Source organism: Cyanistes caeruleus, chromosome 11 (assembly GCF_971803275.1).
Source record: "Cyanistes caeruleus chromosome 11, bCyaCae1.hap1.1, whole genome shotgun sequence".
NCBI classification, from domain to species: Eukaryota; Metazoa; Chordata; class Aves; order Passeriformes; family Paridae; genus Cyanistes; species Cyanistes caeruleus.
In genome coordinates, this window is record NC_141711.1 from 17,966,211 (window position 1) to 17,988,140 (window position 21,930).

Consider the following 21,930-nt stretch of genomic DNA (forward strand, 5'->3'; position numbering starts at 1 on the left):
CAGCTGCACCAGCAACAATTAACAGAACCCATGCTTTAAATAAATAAAAGATGGAGTGATGGAGAATTTCAAATAGTGCAATCACAGAAACACAGAGAAATTTCAAACAAACAACATGAGTTGCTGATTCCAGATGCTGCCACTACTTTATGAAAATGAATTTTTTAACAGTTAACAGGCAAGAAGCAACAACTCTACACTCACAGGAGTCTGCCACCTCCACCAAACAGACACATGCCATGGGAAAGTAGGACAGATTCCCCACTACTGCAAAAGTGAAGGGCACAAAGTTGTCAGTTTTGTTGGAGAAGAATCCACGGAGGCAAAAGCAGAGGAAGAACCAATTGAGCAGACTCAGGGGCAGCAAAACCACCGTAAGTGAGGTACTCAGCACCTCCCAAAGCACAGCATTCCCAAGCTGCAGAGAAGAGCCCAGCTCCAGACTTCCACCAACTCATGGACTGATAGACTGTGAGTATTCAGATTCCTATTTTAAGATAGTGAAGCTATTATTTTAATTGAGGTTGCTGTTATTAAGGGGACTCTGTGAAGACCCAAACTAGAATTTTCTGCTGTGCAATAGATACAGTGAGCTGCAAATATCTCTTGGAATTCAATCACCAAATAGTGTCAACCTCCGTGAGACTCCTTCACTCTAAGGAGCTGGAGAGCACAGGGGTGGCAAGGCAGAAAAAAACCTACACATGCATTTATGTGGGAGCTATTCAAAGTGTGAATATTACTGCCAAAAAATGAAATGAAGGCTAAAGGTCACACTCCCATCACGCTCTCTGTAGTATTAGAACTATAATATCATTACTTGGCTGGAAAGGAATGAATAAGAGCAAAAGACTGTGCAGCATGCAGAATGTTGTTCTCTTCCTTACACAACTTTAATGCATGGACTCAAACACAGCCAAGATTTTAAGTGTGAAAACTCTTTTCAAAAACCCCCAAACAAGTACTTTTCTCTTTTGAACCAGCACTGTCAACAGAGGAAGAGATCTTCTCATCTCTCCTGCTTATACCAACACAAACATGTGTGGTGAAGCACACCAGTGACCTGGTTAAAACTAGACTGGTTTAAAAAGCCCCAACAACCCCAAACAGTTGGTTTGAACCCACATCAATTCCCCAATCTGTTCTGATCTGCAGCCACGCAAACACCTACACTGATACGAGCGGGTAGAAGAAAACTGCTCCCTTCATCAGCAGTGCTGGCTGAGAGTGAAAATCAAACTGAAGACCTTCTGGTGTTTGCAGGCTTTCTTACCAAAGTTAGCAAAGCAAAACTTCCACTGAAAAACAGACTAGAGGCCAAGTTCAGGATCAGTATGAGACATAATACAGCTTTACATAAACTTTCAGATGAGCTCTGAGTTTTATCCCAGATGACAATTAGGCTTGACACTGCCTGTACTGCTGGAAACAAAAAAACAATTTAAAAGTCAGCAGTAGATGCAGGAAACAAACTTTAGATTTAGCTTAAAATAAATAAAAGTCAGCTAAGGAAGAATAGCAAAGAACAAGTTGCAGGGAAGTAGAAAAACATGGCCTTTAAGTTTTTTGAACAAAATCCACCTTGGAAGCCTCAAGGAGAGAATTTGATCTGGCAAGGCAGAGGTGGAGATGGACTATTCTGCAATATTTGAGCAACCCCTTTGCCAAATTTTCTTTAATATACAAATATCCAAGGAAAAATGCCCCAGATATCATACCCTCTCAAAAGTTTGCTTGGTTACCTTAATTTTTAATGTCAGCCAACAGTACAACTTCCTTCTGAAAGGTTACCTGCCTGTTAATTTTCAAATAAACAACTCCTTTTTTACTTATTTATTAGAATAAGTGTATTCTAGTTCCATACCATCCATTACAATATATATTACAATATATATATATATTACATATATATATATATATATAAAGGCCTTCAGCTTCTATTTTGGTTTAATAAAAATAGAAAAGCAAAGAAAGTTAATAGAATTTAGAAAACTAATTTGATCAGTAAATCAGTATAGATATTTGAAAACTTTTGCATTAAGTTTTCTAATTAATGACAAAAAGAACCAGCCAAGCAATACCAGTTACTCATATCACCAAAATATTTCTTTGTGTACGTCCATAAATTGTTCTGTAGAGCTAGATTGTTCTTTCAAAAGTAATGAAAAAATCTTTGGCTAACTTAAGCAGCGGGAAAAAAACTTAAAATGTAAGCTCAACAAATCTGCTATTATTTATATTTATATTTATATTTATATTTATATTTATATTTATATTCATATTTTTGGTTATATTTTTATAAATATTTATATTTATAAAATATTTATATTGTGTGCCATGAATTATTTAAATAATAATTATTAATTATAGTTAATATATATTGATGTAGCATTTAATATCAATGCGTTATTAATACCTTTAATAACTAAAATACTTTTACTAAGGAAAGAACAAGGTCCATGATCTGAGTTATGAGTAGTTAAATCAGTTCAGAGACATTACTGGGCACTGAACCAGAATCCTAAGGGAGAACAAAAGTCTCCATACCCCAGCCATAATTGGACCTTTGGGATCTTATTATTCAGAGTAATAAAAATTCATTAGTTATGATGTGATTGTTTCTAATGTAAACACATTCCTCTTAGCATGCTATGGTTTCTCCTCTAAAAGTGAATATTCAGAAAGGTCTCTCTGGCTGCACCATTTGATGAAGAAAAGCTCAGAAAAGTAGAGGTCTGGTGCAGTTTCATGGTGGAACCTGCCTCACGTGGTTAAAGCTTTACATTGTTTGCCAATACAAGATTGTTCTCTTGCTTCAGGTGCTCTCTCCCAAAATTCCCAATGCCCATTTATCTATCTTCAGAATAATAATTGTATAGATGGTGACTTAGCTGTGTATATTATTCTTGGGTGTAACAAAGTAACAGAACATTCCACATTTGTTTTCAGCAGATGTTATGAGCCCAGTGATGTCTAAAGATCTTATTGTGTTTGGAATTTAGTGAGAGCATAAATTTATCTCTGTCTGCTGGCCTTTCCTCAGACCTCAGGCAGGGAATTTTGAAAGCCATAAACCATAGGAAGATAAAATGTGATTTTTTGGGTACCAGATGCAGGCAAGTGTAAAATCATGAGGGAACAAGGCACGCTTCAATTTCATGAGGCACATTTATACATTTAGCGCTTCCACGGAGCTCAGACAGGTTTATTATGTAGGACTTGAACATTCAAACCAAGCCAGGCTCAGCACGAGGAGAGCGTGAGACAGCCCTGAGCAGAACCACGATGATTAAACGCCGTGGGTTTGTGTTTGTGTTCCCTGGGGGATGTGTGAAGAACTGTAACGCCGGCAACAAGTCCTGAGGAAAGCCTCAGAACAGGATAAAATATGAATTTAAAAAATAAAAAAAAAAAAAAAGGAGGAAAAACAATCAAAGAAGGGGCACAGAATTGTGATGACCTAAAAAAATGAAGATGAAGCAGCAATGGGGGTGGAAAACTAAATGTTAGGCCCACATGCTGAACATCACCTACCTGTGCTTGGTTTGGTGGGACAGCACAGCTCGGGGGGACGCTGAGGAGACCCTGAGGGGGCAGTGAGGGGACCCTGAGGGGACCCTGAGGGGACCCTGAGCTGACAGTGAGGGGGCAGTGAGGGGACAGTGAGGGGACCGTGAGGGGACCCTGAGCTGACAGCGAGGGGGCAGTGAGGGGACCCTGAGAGGACCCTGAGGGGACCCTGAGCTGACAGCGAGGGGGCAGTGAGGGGACCCTGAGAGTAGCACTCAGGGGACCCTCGGAGAAGCATGGAGGGATCATGAGGGGACACTGGAGGATCCTGAGTGGGGCACTGAGGGGACGTTGAGCACCGAGGGGACTCTGAGCACACTGAGAGGACCCTGAGCACACTGAGAGAACCCTGGGCACCGAGAGGACCCTGGGCACTGAGGGGACCCTGAGCACACTGAGAGGACCCTGAGCACACTGAGAGAACCCTGGGCACCGAGAGGACCCTGAGCACACTGAGAGAACCCTGGGCACTGAGAGGACCCTGGGCACCGAGGGGACCCTGAGCACCGAGGGGACTCGGAGCCGGTCCGTGTCAGCGCCCCGCGGCCAGCCCAGCCCCCGGTGCAGCGGCCAGCCCGCCATGCCCACGCCGGGCTGCAGGGGGCGCACGGCGGCGCCGCCGCTCCCCCGCCGCGGCCTCTCCTGCCGCCGCAGGGCGGGAGCGCCGGGCGGGCCGGGCCGGGCCGGGGCCATGGCGCTGCCCGTGCTCTCCAGCTCGGCCGTGAAGTTCCGCCGGGTCCTGGCGCACTTCCCCCAGGAGCTCAGCCTGGCCTTCGCCTACGGCTCCGGGGTGTTCCGGCAGGCGGGGGCCTCGGCCGAGCACGGCGAGGTGAGCGCTCGGGCCCGTGGCGCTGCGGGTACCGGGCCCCGCGGCGTGTGACCGGCCGAGATCCCGAATCCCCGGGGGAGTGGCGGCGGGGCGGTGCCCGCTCCGTGCCCAGGGACTGCCGGGGGCGGTCCCGGCAGTGGGGTTGTCACTGTGGGGTCTCGGGGTCCCTTTGAGCCCAGTGTGGATCGCTTGTGTGTCACGTTATTTAGCACTGCTTTAAAAGAGAGGTATTACAGCTTGTCCAGCTGCTGCGCACCGTATGAGGGAAATTTAAAATACATTGCCGCAGTGAAATGGCAGTCTGGGGGACTTCCTTATCTACTGAGGGCCAACAGCTAGGAGATAATGCTTGTTTTTTGGGTTTTGTTGACAAAAGCGAAGAAATACACTGCAAAGGAATATCCTAGAAATGCAGTTCCTTGCTGCCAGCTCTGGGGTGGTGCCTTTATCTGCCCACATTCCTCCATTCACGGGCAAAAAGTGCTGCTCTTTAGCACTGTAAACTGTTCCTAATTCCTCAATTAGGGTGCTGGAGATCTCACACTTGCTGCCCTGTTTTGCAGGGTTGAAGTTTGGTCATGACCAGGACAGGAAAATTTTGGACTCTCTGATATACTTGACAATAAACATATAACTTCACTGGAATCTTTAAACTATATCTGACATTAATACTTGTCGTTTGGGTTTTATTTTTATTTTTTTTATTCATGAAAAATATTTGGCTGGAAGTTTGATGCTGTGTATATCTGAATTTATTACGATAACATTTAAACCCTGCCACTCCTCTTGTTATCCTCAGACAAATATGCTGGACTTTGTGTTTGCTGTTGATGATGCTGTGACCTGGCATATGATGAACTTGTTAAAGAACAGGAGTCATTATTCCTTCCTTAAATTTTTTGGGCCCAAAAAGATAAGTAACATACAGAGATATGGAGCTGGAATTTACTACAACACCTTAGTGCCATGCAATGGCAGGGTAAGTACAAGAAGTCTGAGTGAATTATGTCAAATATTTATGTCTGTGAAGTATTAAAATGATTAGCTTAAAGCAGTTTTCAGGAAGCAAATACTGCAGATTGTAATTGTAGATTAACTTGTGCTATCTTCAATATTTATGTCTCAAACTGCTTTGCTAACAGCATTTTAATTAAAAAACAAACAGAGCAGCTGGTCTTGCACCTTAAAAGTGTGAGCAGTGTTGTAGTTACAGCTGAAGCATTTCAGGGATTGGATTTATATTCCTTACTGCTTTTTGTCTGTCAGAAAGGTGGTGGTAAAGCTCTGGTGGTGCTTCATTTCAGCAGTTGACCATGTAGTAACAGCAAAGCGAGCTGTTTGATATGAAGTGCAAATAACAACAGCAAGTTGGAATTGACATTTGTGTTGTTTGGTGTCTCACATCCTGACCTGTGAGGCTTGGGTGTAACTAATAATTCTGGAGAGTGGTTCTTGTCCAGCAAATCCTGTTCCTGCACCTCTGTGTTTGGTAGGGAGGGGGTGAGGGAATCACTCAGTCTTGCTGTTCTTGTCCCTGTACAAAATTTTGAGGTTTAAACCTTATTTGGTGTCAAAAGAGATTTGGGATTTCATTTGAAGGATCAGTGGTATTTGCCATGACATTGTGTTCTTGGCTCTTTATGGCCTGGTCCCACGTTCTAATGACTCAGTCATATCACAGGCTGTGGTCCTTTGTTATCCAGAAATTTTGGAGCTGGCTGCCTTGTTGTGGTGATAATCTTTGGAAATTCAGGTAGTGCAGATTGGTAACAAACTGTGGAAAGTCCCGTGTTTTTTCCAGTTACGTAAAATAAGCTGCAAAATCACTGGGGTTTTTTCCTAACATCAAAGAGCAAAAGAAAAAACTCCCTGTTACACACCCCACCTCCTAGTAACAGGATACATAAATGTCTGGAGGTTTTAATTTGGGTCTATGACAAACTACTGCTTGAGTTTTTTTAATATCATAAAGGATAATGTGGATTATTCCAGCTATTGTAATATTTGGCTGCTGACTTTATTGCAACTTTGATTCTAGAAAGGATCTTCATTTAATGTGTTCCATTTTCTCCCTGCAGAAATTTGAATGTGAATAGGAAATTTTTCTTTTACCTCTTAAGTTAATTAAAACATAAAAATGTTTTCCAGTTTTTTATTGGAGCTATGTGTGCCTTAGAATTAAGGACAGTTATGGGAAGTAGTAAGTTCCACGTAGGGAAAACAATGCAGGTATAATTGCTTTTTCAAAAGCATTTATTTTGCTTTGTTTTTTTTTTTCCAGATGATAAAATATGGAGTAATTAGCACTGATGCCCTGATTGAGGATTTGTTTCACTGGAAAACTCTCTATGCGGCTGGGCGCCTACAAAAACCGGTAACTGCTCAGTTTTCTCTCTGGAAATGCAGGAAATTCCAGGGCTGGAAAATAATCAGCTGGAATTTGAACTTTACCTGTTAGGGATCTGTGCAGCAGTACTGCACAAATAATCTGTCCTGATTTAGGGGTGTAGCCCCAGAGGGATAATCTCTCAGAGAGGAGGTGAAATGTAGTTCTTAATGATGTTCTGTAGAAAAACAGCCCCTAAAGGTGAGGATATTAATAACAGTTTTCTGCCTGTAGGAAATCTTGAATAACTGGACTATATTAATGCCAAGTCCCTTTAATGTCAAATGTATTATTTGCCTTTTAGAACAGATTACAGGGGTGGCCAAAACTTAACACAGATAAAGAATGGAAGTCTTTAAAGATGAAAGCAGCTTTGCTGTGCAGTTACTGTCTGGCTCATAATTGAATGAACCATGGGTTCTGCATGTTGGATTTTTCTCCTCCTTATTTGGATGATAAAAAATAATCTTTGCTTTCCCTCTTCTGCCTGCCTCGATGTACTTTCAGCAGATGGCAGCAGTGCTAAGGGAAAAATTGTTATGAGGGGAGGGGAGAATTAGAGGGGAAATCACTTTGGGTCTTGGAACAGAAGTTAATTATGCTTTTAGCTAAAAAACTTGGGAGTGTAAGTTTGAATAAATTGTCTCAGACTACTGGCTTTATCTCCAGAGATGTATTACAGCATGATCCAGGTTAGAGCAGCTGTTATCTTTGTAAAGAATGAAACGGAATCCATTGAGAAAGATAAATGAAGGGAGAATTCGGGATGTCACATCAGCAGTGAATAGTGAATAGCTGTTTTCAGTGTAACTGTATTTGCTGCTGCTTTGATTTGTGACATGCTACAGTGAATATAAATTCTCTGTACTGTGAAAAAAGGCTTCCTTAACTGTGGTGCTCTGTCAGATTTACCCCAAGAATCAACAGTCATGTTTTACCAGGGTAATAACCATTGCAGTCTGACTTCCTGGGAAATTTGTAGCTCTCTGAACCATTGAAAATTTGTCCATAAATGCTATCAGTGTTTCAGGCATTCAGATTTTGAAGCCTGGTGTATTATTTTCTTTTGAAAAAATCCTTTGTATTGGGGGGATTTTTTAGAAAAGGAGGAGGTTATTCATTTTGCTTCTCCAAAGCAAGGCTGGTGTCTTCCATGAGGAGGAATAGCATCTCTGCTGAGTTTCATGTTTTAAAAGGCTCTGTGGTGTCCTTGACAAGTCCATCACTTGCTGATGTTTCCATGGCAATCCTAAGGTATTGCAGTCACCTGTGTGACTGCTTGGGGTGCCACAGATTTTTCTCTTCTGACTTTCCTTAGATTTCCCTGTAGCAACCAGGTAGGAATGCACATCTAAGTGAATTGCTTGATGAGATTTGAGAAAAATCAAGGGGAGTACCTCTGTTCACAATGGCCAGTGGGTTTGAATTTTAAGGTGTTGTAGAGTAGACAAATATTAAAAAGCTGTCTTTTATAAGCAAGGCAGTATTGCTAAACCAGAGCACTTGAAAAAGACAAATGCACACCAAGCAGGGATTTCTAGGTGAGTTGTTCCTGGAAGGGCACAGTAATCCATTTCCTAAACCACCTTCCTTTAGTCTACCAGTGTGTTCCTATCTTTAGTTCTTACCAAAGATCTGCTCTTTATTCCAGTGTATTTCCATGTCCTAGGTGATTGGATTCTCTGGTTGGTCTTGAACAGTTTCAATGTTTCCTAAAAATAAACACTTCTTGTGGCAGGTAGAGGCATTCAGGTGATCTCTTCCTCATGGATAAGTGAAGATCCCTTGGAGTTCACATTCTGCTTATCCAAAGTGCAAAAATAAAGCCCTGCTTCTTCTAGGATAACCCCTCTCTGAGAAACTACTTGAAGCATTTGATAGGGGAGTCCTCTATTAAAAAAATAAATAAAAAATAATGAAGATGAATAAAAAAACATCTGTCTGGTGTTCTGTTCTCTTTTAGTATAGTCTTTTTTCTTATTGCACAATCACATGTGAAGCATTTCTGTTGATGCATTCATATTTCTTCTACTGATTAATCTTAAATTTATGAGTATGAAAAGGTGACGAGCTCTTCAGAGATTAGCTAATGTCTGGTGCATATAGCACTTCCAAACCTGTGTGTGAAAACAGCTTTTTCTACAAGAGTGTTAATTCTTAAAAACATGTTCCTTTCATGTGGTGGGGATACTCTAATACTTGTTGTGCCATGCTAATAAGATCTAATCTTAATTTCTTACTCAGTCCGGTATGAAAAATAAATAGCATTTCTAGCTCCAAGCACTTTCCTGAAGTCTTTCTTCCAATGGCTCTGCTTTTCCAGGTGAAAATCCTGGCCCAGAATGAGAACAGCAGGCTGCAAGCTGCTCTTGTCAGCAACCTGAAGAGTGCAGTGACAGCAGCCTTCCTCATGTTGCCAGAGAGCTTCTCTGAAGAGGACCTTTACATGCAGATTGCAGGACTCTCCTACTCTGGTGAGTGTGGGGGGTCTGAAGTGGCTGGGAAGAGCTGGAGCTGGAGCACAGCTGGTGTCTCATGTGTGATAAATCATCTCCCTCCTCACTTTGGGCCTGCACTGCTGCGTGCACTGAGAATTCTCTGAATGGTGGTTACGTAACAGCTCCACTAATTGGGCTTATTCACAGGAAATAGGTGTAGCCACATCAGCAACGCTGCCTATACCTGCTTGATTTATGAACAGCTAAGTGTGAGTGATTGGAGATGATGAAATAATGGGGGTTCTCTTCTGTTTGCATGGATTGTATTTTGGTGGAATGTTTCAAAACCTTTTGGAAAAAAATTTCTCTTTCCACTCAGTGCAATGTTGAGTCATCTGATAGTCTGACTCATACCTTGTCATCTCTTTTTGAGTGTGCTGTGTTTAAGGCTCTTATTTAGTTAACTCAAAGATCCAGGTTATGATTATTTGATTTACATTTAACCCTCCTGATTGGTGTTTGTTGAGTTTCTTTTTTTTAAGAAATTGGTAAGGAAAAATATTGAAGAAACTACTGCAAACTGTTCTTCAATATAAGATGTAATTGTTACAGTTTAACTCAGTATTGCTTTTTGAATGCTGACATCCTTTCTGCAATCTCTATGAAGGAGTTTGGTTGGAGCTGTACTTTTCACACCATTTCCTTGCCTCATACAGAAATGCACATTTGGCTTTTAAAGGAAGCACAGGGGGGTCAAAGCTGCAGCTTGGCTCTACTGAGGAGTGTCACTGTTTTATGTAACCCTTCTCAAGGCAGTCCAGATTGCAGCTCGCTTCTCCAGAGCAGTTCTCTCCTGAACTGTTGCCTGTTTTAAAGCAGCAGGAAGAGGGTGCTGACAGTGGGATTGCCAGCCAGGGGTATTTACTGCTTGAAACGTGCCCAGCACTGGCACTGGATTCTTGCTGGCCACTAGTGACCAAGTTACTTTTGATATACTCTTTGAAACAGTGCAATTAAACAGAAATCAGTAAAATGCTGACTGGCTGTGCTGTGTGAACAAAGCTGAGGCAACACAGCTCCCAGCTGGGAATGTACAAGAAAAAGGCTGCTTGTGGATATTTATTTTGCTGCCATTTCGTTAAGTCTTTCAGAGGCTGTACTAGTAGACAGAATTGATTTTATGTGTTACTCTAATCAGTCTCCTTGGAGACTGCTGAAGAGTGTTGTTCATGCTTTAATTTAGAAAATGTTTATCCTTTATTTTTTCCTGCATTTTTTGAGAGCACTGAGTCAGTACCATTTATATGTGAAGTGTTTGTTTTGTGGCTCGGCATAAACTGAAATAAACTAAGGAAGGCTAGCAAGTTGCCACCTTTCAACAACATTTGTCTCCTGAATGTGGGAAGTGGGAAAAGGAATTGATTCAGAATTTTGGTTGTTGATACAAGCTACACTGAGTATCTAACTCCTGGCTGGAAACCCAGCAAGCAGCCAGGCTGGTACCTAGCAGAGGTGGTGGAATGCTTTTATACAGACTGACTGGCTTTTCATTTATTCTCTTTGAAAATTTTTAGTCATGGATCTGAAATTAAAGTGTAAAGGCCAGTAAGGTAACAGTGGTGTTAAAAGGAATTTCTTTTTGAAAGTACTAACATGACTAAGAAGAAAAGTGATCCAGTGATTTTACCATGACTTCCATTAGCTGAGCTCCAGGTACTGCCCTTGGAGTGCAGAAACAATGCAAACTGTTACCTCAGATTGGAAAAGTTTAGCTCATTTGCTTGTGGATACAAAGTATGAGGACTGGGCAGTTTGTTTAGTAACCACTGAGACTGAGGTTGCAATGACTGTCACTGTTACTTGACAGCTGGAATTATTTTGTTGTGCAAGTGAAGATGTGGACATGTGGGCTGATGACGTTTTATCGGAGGCCACATAACAGTATGTGCCTTCAAGGACATTTTTTCTGTGCTTAAAGGTGTTTGAATAGTTTTTTTTTTTTACTCTTAGAAGATGATTATTGTGGATTATATTGGCATATATAATATTGGAGAATAGAGTTTTAGATGACAGCTCTGTACTATGTTGATTTCTGTTTTATTTTCCTTCTCAGTGTTTTTGGGGTTTTCCTAATGGCTTAACCCTCTCTTTTCCTGCCTAGGTGATTTCAGAATGATAATAGGAGAAGACAAATCCAAAGTGCAGAACATAGTGAAGCCCAACGTTGCCCATTTCCAGAAGCTGTACAGTACCATACTCCAGGACTGCCCTCAAGTGGTGTACAAGCACCATCTGGGAAGGCTCGAGGCAAGTGTTCTCCTTCTAAACAGCTTTAAAACAAGCAAGTGCTTTGTCACTGACAGAAGGCAGGAATTGTGCCATGCACCAGGAGAGCAGCTGGAGTCTCTGTGCTTGCTGTTTGTTATGTTTCTGTTGTTTAGTTAATTCTGCAACCAGCAGACTCGCCTTAAATACCAGTTTTTTCATATGGAGGAGGAACTACTGCTCATTTTCTCTGAGTATGGGCACAGAATAGAGCCCAGCAAGGGAATCAGAGCAGATCATTGTAAAACGTGTGTTCTAATGGCTTCCATATGGAAATAGCAGGCTAGGAAGTGAGGAATAAACAGATGGTTTGTGTTAGAGAGAAGAGGCTGTAACTCAGAGGTGCAACTTTCTGCAATCAAAAACTGCATCTCACAAAAAAACCTCCTCAAGTTCTAGCTAGGAAGATGAGCTGATTAGAGCCAAGTGAAATTCTGGCATTAATACCCATACAAAACGATTTTTTCCTTTTGTTTTTTTGGGAAATCCAGAGTGACCAATATCTTGAATTCCATCTTTCCAGTGTAACATTGCAGTTAGGGGAGAGATGCCACAGTCAGTAGCAATTTTTCCTTTTGTAGTCTGCATGTCCCTGTGTGAATATTCAGGTGTGATACAGACTTGATGGTGAAGTCACAAATAGCACCACTTGTCTCATGGACATGGGCATCTCTTCATCCTCAAGCCTTGCTAATTCTCTCCCAAATGCCACCTTTTAGGATGTGTCTTTGTTAGAAATTGATTGAACTGCAATTAACTTAATGTTTACTGAGTACAGTAAACAGTTTTACTGCTATACTTTGGAGTAAAATACAAGGAAATCTGTATTATCCTGTAGCTGTCTCCATGTTTTCATATTGCTTGCGAGCAGTTTGGTGGAAGCAATATTTAAATGAATTTGGGAAAGAATTAGGAACACTTCCTTCAGGAAGAAATTCCTTTAAGCAAATCCTGGTAGCATACTGCAAATTTATTGCTGGATAATAAATCTCTCCACAATCCCATAACAGTCATCAAGACTGCTTCAAATCAACAGCAGAATGAGGGCATTTAATCAACAAAGTGCTTTAATACTTTATTGCTCACACCTTGCAGTGGTTATTGGCAGTTATTGGCCAGGCTGAGGTGGCTGAGTGCTGCTGGGGGTGCAGTTAACACAGAATAGAACTCCCCTCTCCAGGATATGCAGAGCTACAGAGAAAATTCCTTCTTCAAAGGTCCCTGAGAACCAAAGGAAGGCAGAGCCCAGCAGAGTTTTGGTTCAGGCATGGATTCCTCCCACACAATGCTCAGAGCTGCTGGCTGTCGGTGCCTCTGGAGTTGTGGCTGACTCATCTGGAGATCATTTTCTCCACACTGACAAAAGGGAGTGGAGAGGGCAACCAGACTCCTGTCTGATGTCTCCATGAAGTGGCTAAAACCTTGTGTGGGAGGAATGGAGCTCTTCAGATTTTCCTCTGCTTTTGGAGAGCTCTGCCCCATCGTGCATTACATTTTGGAGAAATCTGTCCAGGCCTGCATGTTGGTATCAGTGTATTCAAAAAGGGCTCGTTGGATTTCTGATTTAGATTGGAAAATGTGGGATGAATGTTTTCTTCAAATTATACAAACCAGATGTGGTTTGGAGTTTAAAGCAGAGAAAATGGTTTTCAAGCTAAACTTGAAATGTGTGTGTGTCTGCAGTTTGATTATATTCAGGCAGAAGAAACTCAGCTGAGAGGTCTTTGGGGAACTTTTTTTTTATTGTCCTGTACTTAAGTTTCCAAAGGAAATTGGATACAACAGAAATGATACAGTTTCAATGAAAACTTAGTTGCAGACACAGCAAGATCGTGCCTGTCTTCCCCTGAATAAAAACCCTTGCACTGAGTAATTCTTCAAGTTGAGAACTGAGATACTGCATTTCCCTGTGCTTGGGAAGTTTTTATTAGCATTGTCAAGGACCTTTTCTAGTGAAATGGATCATATTCTGTGAGATATTTATCACAGGTCAATTTTCTGACTTCTTAAAAAAAAAAAAAAAAAGATAACTGAATATTTTTAATGTTTTATTTTTATAACGTGCAGATTGATAAAAGTCCAGAAGGTCAATTTGCACAGCTTATGGCTTTGCCAAAGACTCTGCAACAAAAGATAACTGCTCTGGTAAACCCTCCTGGAAAGAACAGAGACGTGGAAGAAATTTTACTGCAAGTTGCCCATGATCCTGACTGTGGAATTGTGGTTCATCAAGGTAGGTCTGGACCAATGTCTGTAAACTCCTTTAAGACATGATAGATTTACAGATCTGTTGTGTATGTTCTCCTATTTCAGAAGGGTGGGGTAAAGGAAAAGGTGGAGATTAATCATGAAATACATTCCTAAAAACCTGGGTTTGGATTTGATTACAAATAGCTTATCTGAAATAATATCAATAGCATTCCTAATGATACAGGAAGATATGTTTTGGGTTGGCTCCTGAAAGAGGCAGAATTTAAGGAATAATAGTGTAGCTGCTTAGATCACCTGACTCTGGTGCTTCCATCTTCAGGCAAAACTTCATCAAAACACTGAGTTTTATATCCTCCCAGTCAGGGATGGCAAGGCTGAGGTCATTTTCTGACTTGCTGACATTTCCCTTCACAGTCATCATGGTTAGCCCAGACATGTGAGCCCTGGCAGAGAGCTCCAGCTCGGAGGAAAAAGGCTGAGCTGCTTCTCATCAGCACAACTGCTCTGAGGCAAGATTATGTCATATGAGCAAGTTAAAGCTGATGCTGCAGACACCAGTGTTCTGGTACACGGCAGGAAAATTAAAAAGTTTAGTGCTTGGGGTCCTTTATGCATTTTAAGAACCTGACACATTTTCTGTTCCAGGTAGCAAATTTTGCAAGCTCTCTGAGCACAGCAAAAATTCCCAAGAAGCCTGGGAGCCACGAGGCACTAAGCAGGGAGCTGAGGGAGCTCTCAGCCTGATTTCTGTGGGGGAAATAAAGCTCCTGGGTGCTGCAGTTCTCCATGGACAGCTTGGGATGGGCTGCACCTGGACATGGAGGTGTTCAGCTTCTTTCTTGGGCTGGGCTGAACCAGTAAAGGGATAAAAGCTGGATCTGGGAGCAGAGCCTGCAATGTTTGAGCTGCACACAGAGCTTGTTGTGTTGTGCTTGTATTTCTGGAGCTCTGGTAGGCACAGCTGGGGCTGCACAGGGAGCAGCAGCAAACTGGACACATCTTCTCAGGCCCTGCAATTTAAGCTCTTAGGAGAACAAATCAAGACTTTCACTTTTGTGGCCAAAGCATTTTCTTAATCCTTTAATCTGGGTAAAAGCCAGGCCAAGCCATTTGGGAATCCTACAAGGCAGAGCTGATTACTCAACTTGAATTGCATTGTCCCAAGATATTTTGCCACATCAACACCATTTGTTCCTTTCCCTTCTCTATTCCTACCCCTCAAATGATTTTCCAGTGGAATATTGTATCCATGAATTATGCTAAGCTTTGTTCTTCAGTATGGAAGCAGGATTTAAAAATACTTGGAATTATATTCCATGGGTCAATGCAGAATGTGTCAGTTTGGAAGAACAGCTCTGAGACTGCTGGGGTTCTATGTTTTTTTTTCAAGTATTTAGTGATGTGAGTAGTTTTGTACATACCAGTATGTTTTTATATGTGTTAGAACAGATATAACTCAATAGTTCTGAAAAAAAATTAAGATTTTTTTTTAAACTGTTCAATAAGAATCCCTGGACAATGAGAACTGAATGTGCCACAGTGCAAAGTGGTAGGCAAGCCTTATCTCCAAAAGCTGCAATTTAGAAAAGCCAGGGAAGAACTGCACTATGGAGGTGTCTCTGCTTGATCAGAGAGGTGGCAAATCCCAGTTTCATGTTGGAGTAAACAGGGTGTATCATTTGTTCTGCTCTAGAACGTGAATTTACCAGCACTTAGATGAAACAACTCTGAATCCTTTGTGGTTAATCATCTTAGTTCTTAGTTCTTAGAGAACTAATGGGAACACTAAATAAATGGATCTGATCAATTCCTATTGCTTGTTGTCTGTTTTAATACTGATTAGGGTTGTATTTTTTTTTTTACATATGATATATATAAAATAAATTAAAATAGTTTAGAGAATATTTTTAATTAGTATGAAAAAGCAGAGCAAACCCAAATTTTCTCAGTGTACATTTTACTTTCAGGCTAGCTCAATTGGATAGCTGGAACAATATTTAACTTGTGCATGGTGGAGGGGGGGGAAAAAAATCCACACACAAGTGCTGAGATGGGTAACATCTGTGTGCTTTTCCCTCTGCAGGCATTTCAGGAATTGTGAGATCCTCCAGCGTGGTGCAGAGTGCTAAAACCATCCTGACAGCTGGTAAGAATGTGTGTGATTTCTGACAACATGGGCCTTCTGATTTCACACAGGAAAAATGACAGGGCCCCAAGATTGTCTTGTTACAGGAGTTGGAAGAATAAACTTTTTGTGTGTTTCATCAGAATTCCCTGGAAAATAAAAGCAACATTTAAAGCTTTATTGCAAAATTATCAAATGATGAAAGGAACTGGAGTCTGTGTAACTCCTAAACAAACCAAACAACAGCATCAGCTTTCATTTTCTCTGTTTCTGGATCCATGCAGAGATTTTGTGGAGCAAAATAATTGGGAGAGGTTAAAAACAGTGTTATTCCTGTTGAATTTTAAGTTATCCTGAGTGCCCTGTAGGGCAGAGCTGGTTAAGTGCAGGAGTAGAACAGAAATAGTTAAGCTGTGATTTTTTGTGCTCTCTTCCTCCCTGTCCTGATGGACAGAAAATCACCTCTGGGGCTCCTTAGCCCCTCTTGTGTGTCATGCAGTAAATCACTGGCAGCCTCTCCTGGCACTGGCACTTTGGGGGGTCCTAATGTATCTTTGAGTAACACTTGTAATTTTTATCGTGGTTTCTGCTTTGTACACCTGAAATCAGTTATCTGTGAAATGTCTCTATTTCCCTTGGTTTTAACTGCTTTTTGCTTTATTTATGGTGGATTTTTTCCCTTTAAAACAAACTGGAGTTTCCTTCTAATCAATTGTATAGAGTTGTATTTAAAAACTATTTTCTAATTGTGGTTTTAGTGGTGAAAACATATTTTTGTGATTTTATTTTAGGTAGAGGAAAGCAATTTTGGTCCTTTGCCTCCAGCACAAGCCAAATTTGAGCAAGGAGGCTTGGGGGAATGGATTTTTCTTACTTTTTGCACGATTTAAGTTTTTTTTGCGTTTTGGTGGTTTTTTTAAATGTATTTATACTTTTCTGCCAGAATCTGGTCAAAACCATTAGTGACAGAATTCAGGAGTGAGATTTAACTGCTCAGGGATGTCTCCTCAGTATTTTTGAGGTGTGAGGTTTGTGTGATCTGCCCTGGAACTGAGGAGGGATGAGTGTCCATGGCTTTAGAGTTAATTAGCAAAAACCTTTTGCCCTTTTTTATTTTTAATATTTGTCTCCAAACATTTATGATTGAGTTTATATTAAATCTTTCAGTATCTTCTAATGAAGATTTTCTCCCAGTTGTGGTTTCTTAATTTAGAATGCATCACTGGGGCAGCATTCCTGGCTGTGCCAGCTCTTGGGGCTCTCCATGTTCATAGGAAACAGAATTTACACAGAGAAAGCTGGAATGTGGCTCCTGCATGGAAATATTTGCTTGACTCAGGCAAGGAATGTGTTTTACAGGAAAGTGTGGAGCTTTACATTCAGTCCCTAAGGATGCTGCATTTCTTTCTTTATTCTTTTTCCAAATCTTGTCTAATATTCTGTTCCCCTAAGACCTATTTTCACACTTTCTAGTAGAGACTTTAGGAAAAATATAAAGCTCTGGCCTTCTGCAGTGCTTATGTCAGGAATAGTAGCTTAAAATAAAACAGTTATGAAGGAGAATCATGAAATCTGTGGCTCTATTAAGTTCTGACTTCTTATTGCTGTTCCTAACAACTGTACAAATACTTTGCTTGCAAAAGAAAGTTTTCATTAGCTGGCCATCACTCTTTTTAAAGTGTTCTAGGGGACACAGTCTGTTTTCTTTAGCTGATTATTTTATCTTAAGAACACCAGCAAAGGTGTGACTCCTGCTCTGGTGCACAGCATGGCAGTGCAATATCCAGCATTTCTAAATGCAGTGGTAAATCAGCAATAGCTGTGCTGAGATGCCAGGCTGGGTATAACATTACTGGCAAGAAGCACAAGAAGGAATTTCAACCCATTTAAAAGAACTTTTCTCATCTTTCTCTGCCAATGTGGTTTTCAAGTGGAGCTCCAGCTCTGTGTTTTTGTTTGTTGTTAAATGCCCTGTTTAGTTTTTGAAAATGTGCCTGTGTATTTCTTCGAGGCTATGGTGAGGCTGCCTCTCTGTTTCCCATTAGAGATGGCACCAGGGTTTGATTTGTTTTCCCACACAGCCAGAGCCTGCCTGGGCTTTGGGAACTCACTCTGCAACTCTTATATTTAGCTCCTCTGAAGGAGATGTTGATACTTCTTCAGCTTCTTTCTTCTTTATGTTTTACTCAAGGAATGCTGCAAGCCTTGAACATTTTTCTATAAATACAATCTTACAGATTAAATCATCAGTTGAAGCATTTGTCCAAGATACTTTTAAGTTAGCACAAATGTTCAGAATAGCATTTGTTTTCAAGGCTTTTTTTTTTTTTTTAAAGGAGCATGTTTACATATAAAATAGTCTGGTTTTGTGATAACTGCTCTCTTCATCAGCTGCCTGAGCAGATAACTGCTGGCTCCACTGTAAATATCTGTAAATGTGCATGCCACACTACAAATATATAATTATTTGCTCCACATGACAGCTGTCCAGCAGTGCATGCATCAAAAGGGAATCCATCACACTGCAGCCAGGCAAACCTAGAAGAAGCTTTTGGGGACTCCCAGCCAAATCTGCTGTCTTAGAGCACCAACACTTGCAAAAATCTCGGTGTGGATTGTTAAGTGAAAGCAGACACGAGCTGTGTTTACACCGAAACGCTGTGGGCTCATCCCATGTGCACCAGGGCTTAGTTCTGTCTCCTAGAGTGGAAAAATCTAAAGGGGAGGTAGAACCACCAAGTCACCGATTCAGAGCTGAAGCAGAAAGACATTTTCATGTGGTCCAAGTGCTTCAGATTCTGCGAGCGAGCTGTAATTACAGCCATTAACTTTTCCTGCAGCTGGGATTCATCAGCCCGAGCGCTGCTGCAGGGGAACAGCTGGATGGACAGACCTGTGCTGGGCCAGCAGCTCCTTCCATGCCTGGTGGAGCTCAGGGAATGGAGAGGGAGGAGGAGGAGGATCTGCTGAGAGCTGCTGCACAGGCAGAGCAGGTGGGCAGGCTGATAGGAGCAGTTCCCCTGCAGGCTGCAGTGCCTGCACCGTTCCCTGCAGTCCTGCAGCAGCTGCACTGCACTTCCAGAAGCGCCTGGAATTCATTGGAATGGCAGAGCAGCAATTCCTCCAGCAGAGGGGCTGCATCCTGCAGCTTGGGCATTTTCAGAGCCACAGTTACACAGTTTTAACTTCTTTCATTTGTGCTGTGCCAGAGCTCAGCCTGGCTTTGTGCTGCTGCAAGAATTGTTGCTCTGTGTGCAATTCCCATGCAGATTTGTCAGGCACTTCAGGATTTACGTGGTTATTTTCTTGTTATTTGAGATGCTGCAAAGAAAAGCCTGTCATGACTTCAGTAGTGTGCTTGATTTTGCAAAAACCTAGTAAATATGGAAAATCTGGAGCCTCCATATGGGAGTTTGTCAGTTCAAAATGCATGTATGGATGTTTTTCCTACAAAAGGTGAAGTTGAGTTTATTTAAATTGCAGTTGGAGACATGTGAAGTGCAGAACTGACTCAGAACAGAAGTGATTCTCTGTAGTCTATTTGTTATCAGAGGCTTCTTACTCTGCCTCATTTCTTCAGAAATAAGAGTGTGCACTTTTCCTACTCATTTGAGTTCTTGCAACTCAACTTTGAATGCATCTATCACTTAAAATATTATATCTTTAATTGTTTTCTTTCTTTTACTTTCCTTTCTTCATTTTTTTTGAGGTCTTTCCAAATCAAATATTATTATTCCCATCCCACTTCTCCCCTCCCAACAACAACAAAAAAAAAAAGAAATCCAGTGCAACACATGGCTAAACTTGGGTTGAGGTTCTTTGTTTGTTGCAAATCTTTCCTTGTGTTCTGGGCTGTGATATTGTGTGACTTTTGGCTAAATTCCTTGTGTATTTTTAGTCAGTCATGTCAAGTGTTCAGTTAAATAAACACAGGAAAGATTGTAGTAAATATTACTACACCTTTAATCAGTGCACATGTCAAAATGAGAGCTTTTTGTGCAGCACTGGAAAGTTGCCTTTTCAGTTCTGAATTTGTAAGGGTGGGATTAGACTGCTGTAATGTGAGCAGTCACTCTGAGTGTTATGTTGGGGTTTTTATTTGTTTGGTTTGGGGTGATTTTTTTAAACAAAAAAGGAACAGCAAGTAGCTGCACTGGCTGGGGTCTCAGAACCCCAAAGAAATGCCAAGACTAACAGTGTTTTGGTTTTAAATTTACAAATACTCCATGACTAAACCCAGCAAAATGCTGTGGGTTTTATACTCTAGGTCTGTAAGACAAGGCTCATCTCTGCTGGAACTACAGAAATCATTTAACTCCAAGGATACATTTTACAAATATTTTGGGAGTCATCCTCAGTTCCTTCATATCTAAAACTCATAAATGCTTGGAGACAACAATTGCTGCTGGATCTCTGAAAATTGAGATGTCTGACTCTATTGTATGCCATGGCATGGTATTACCAGAGTTCTGCTCTATTTGCTCTGCTTTGATAGCATTAGAAGTATTTTTGGTGGCATTGTTTACTGTGTTCTGACTGTGACAGGAAGGTTATTTGCATGTCTGCCTGCTGGATTAGTCTGCCATTCCCCCAGGGAAATCCTTCCTGTGATGCACTAAGCACCTTCTGGCTGAGTCAGCCTTGCTAAATGTTGATGTTTTTTCTCTTCTTTTTTTAGGGGCAAAGAAATCCGTAACTTACAGTCTGAAGAAATTATATAAGATGACAAAGGGAGGGTTAAAGAAGACATCTTGAGTCTTTACATACTGTGTATGGGTAAATAAATGGTACTTTTTCTCTAAATGTTTTGCAGATGTGACTTTGCATACTTGAGAAGATTACAGTGTATTTAAGAAGTCTGTTCTGATGATTTACATGCCCAATTTTCCTAATGAAATAGGAATTTTTCTAATGGGAGGTTTGTTGGCAATAGGGCAAAGGAATTATACTCTGTTAATACTGAAATGAATTTTCCTGTATATTTTGAAGAGCCCTAAGTAAAAAAGATTGCTTGTACAGCTGGATTCAAACCCAAAGTCACTCGTTTTCCATGTGTTAGTAGCTTTACTTCCCAAAATACCCTCAGAGCCTCTTTCAAAATGATCAATATCCCAAATTTAGTTCTTTTAGGGGTTTACAGAACTGGAGAACCCATTGAGTTTTCAGTAGGTATGAAACTGTCCTTTGACATTCCTGCCCTGACAAGTTTATCCTTGGAATTCCTCTGAGGATGCTGCTTTTGACATCTTGAACACCAAAAACTTGCCACAGTGACTTTCAGTGTGGGAGAGGGAAAAGAGCAGCTTGGCAGGAGTCAGATCCTTTAATAAGGATATTTAATAATATTAATAAATAAGGATATTTAATAATAATGAAATTGTGTGTTCCTCTCACAAGACTGAGATGAAAAGTACCCAGTTCATGGGCATTGTTACAAGGGCTAGAGTTGGAAGGAAAATCAGAATTCCTTGGTCTCTTTGGGCAGACTTATTCAATATTTGTTATTTGGCAGAAGATTCCATCAAAACACTTGAAAATTTGGAATATTGGGAACAAAAGCACAGATTGTTCGATTCTTTGATTATTATATTCTATTATTATTCTTTGATTATTTCTTTTCCCTGCCCACAAAGATGAAACCTGAACTCCCTTTAAATTAGCTAAACTAAAGCAAATTGGAGTTTTACATGACTTGTTACATTAATCATGCCATGAAAGAATGGGCATTGCTGCCAGTATCCATGTCTGCTGGAATAAATTTGGAGTATCTTTTGTAAATAGAATATTTTTCACACTGACTCAGGTGGGTTTGCTGATTTGGGAATTTTTCCTTCAAGATCTCATTTTATTTGTGAGAATGTCAACAATAAAAATAATTTTATGATTAAAAAAAACCGGAAATAAAATGTATCTTTCCTGAGCAGCATGATTGTTTTTTTTCTTATGTATTATGTGATCATCAGGGCCATCTCTCAAGCTGCATTTGATTAGTGATCTCACTTTAAAAAATAACTTATTACAGTGAAGTTGTCTGCTAATTGTTTCC

General features: G+C 40.8%; 1 protein-coding gene across 3 annotated transcripts; it reads left to right on the plus strand.

Annotated features, from left to right (window-relative positions):
* The first annotated feature begins 449 nt into the window (after positions 1 to 449).
* On the plus strand, positions 450 to 21,807 carry TAMM41 (TAM41 mitochondrial translocator assembly and maintenance homolog). 3 transcript variants are annotated; one of them, XM_023935603.2, is made up of 8 exons: positions 450 to 471; positions 5,199 to 5,378; positions 6,681 to 6,773; positions 9,109 to 9,259; positions 11,385 to 11,530; positions 13,616 to 13,781; positions 15,843 to 15,905; positions 20,563 to 21,807. In XM_023935603.2, the coding sequence occupies exons 2-8, from the start codon at positions 5,205 to 5,207 to the stop codon at positions 20,637 to 20,639; spliced, it is 870 nt and encodes a 289-aa protein (XP_023791371.1). In that variant the 5' UTR covers positions 450 to 471; positions 5,199 to 5,204; the 3' UTR covers positions 20,640 to 21,807. The 3 variants fall into 3 exon arrangements, with proteins under 3 accessions (XP_023791371.1, XP_086703001.1, XP_086703002.1); XM_086846875.1 differs by lacking the exon at positions 450 to 471 and adding an exon at positions 4,185 to 4,399; XM_086846876.1 differs by lacking the exon at positions 450 to 471 and adding an exon at positions 4,484 to 4,626.
* The last annotated feature ends 123 nt before the right edge of the window (positions 21,808 to 21,930 follow it).

Excerpts from the sequence above, each read along its gene's own strand:
- TAMM41 (XM_086846875.1), top strand. The coding sequence starts at position 4,262 with ATGGCGCTGCCCGTGCTCTCCAGCTCGGCCGTGAAGTTCCGCCGGGTC. Across the intron at positions 5,379-6,680 it reads TAGTGCCATGCAATGGCAGG|ATGATAAAATATGGAGTAAT; the intron begins GTAAGTACAAGA and ends TTTTTTTTCCAG. Across the intron at positions 13,782-15,842 it reads TGGAATTGTGGTTCATCAAG|GCATTTCAGGAATTGTGAGA; the intron begins GTAGGTCTGGAC and ends TTCCCTCTGCAG.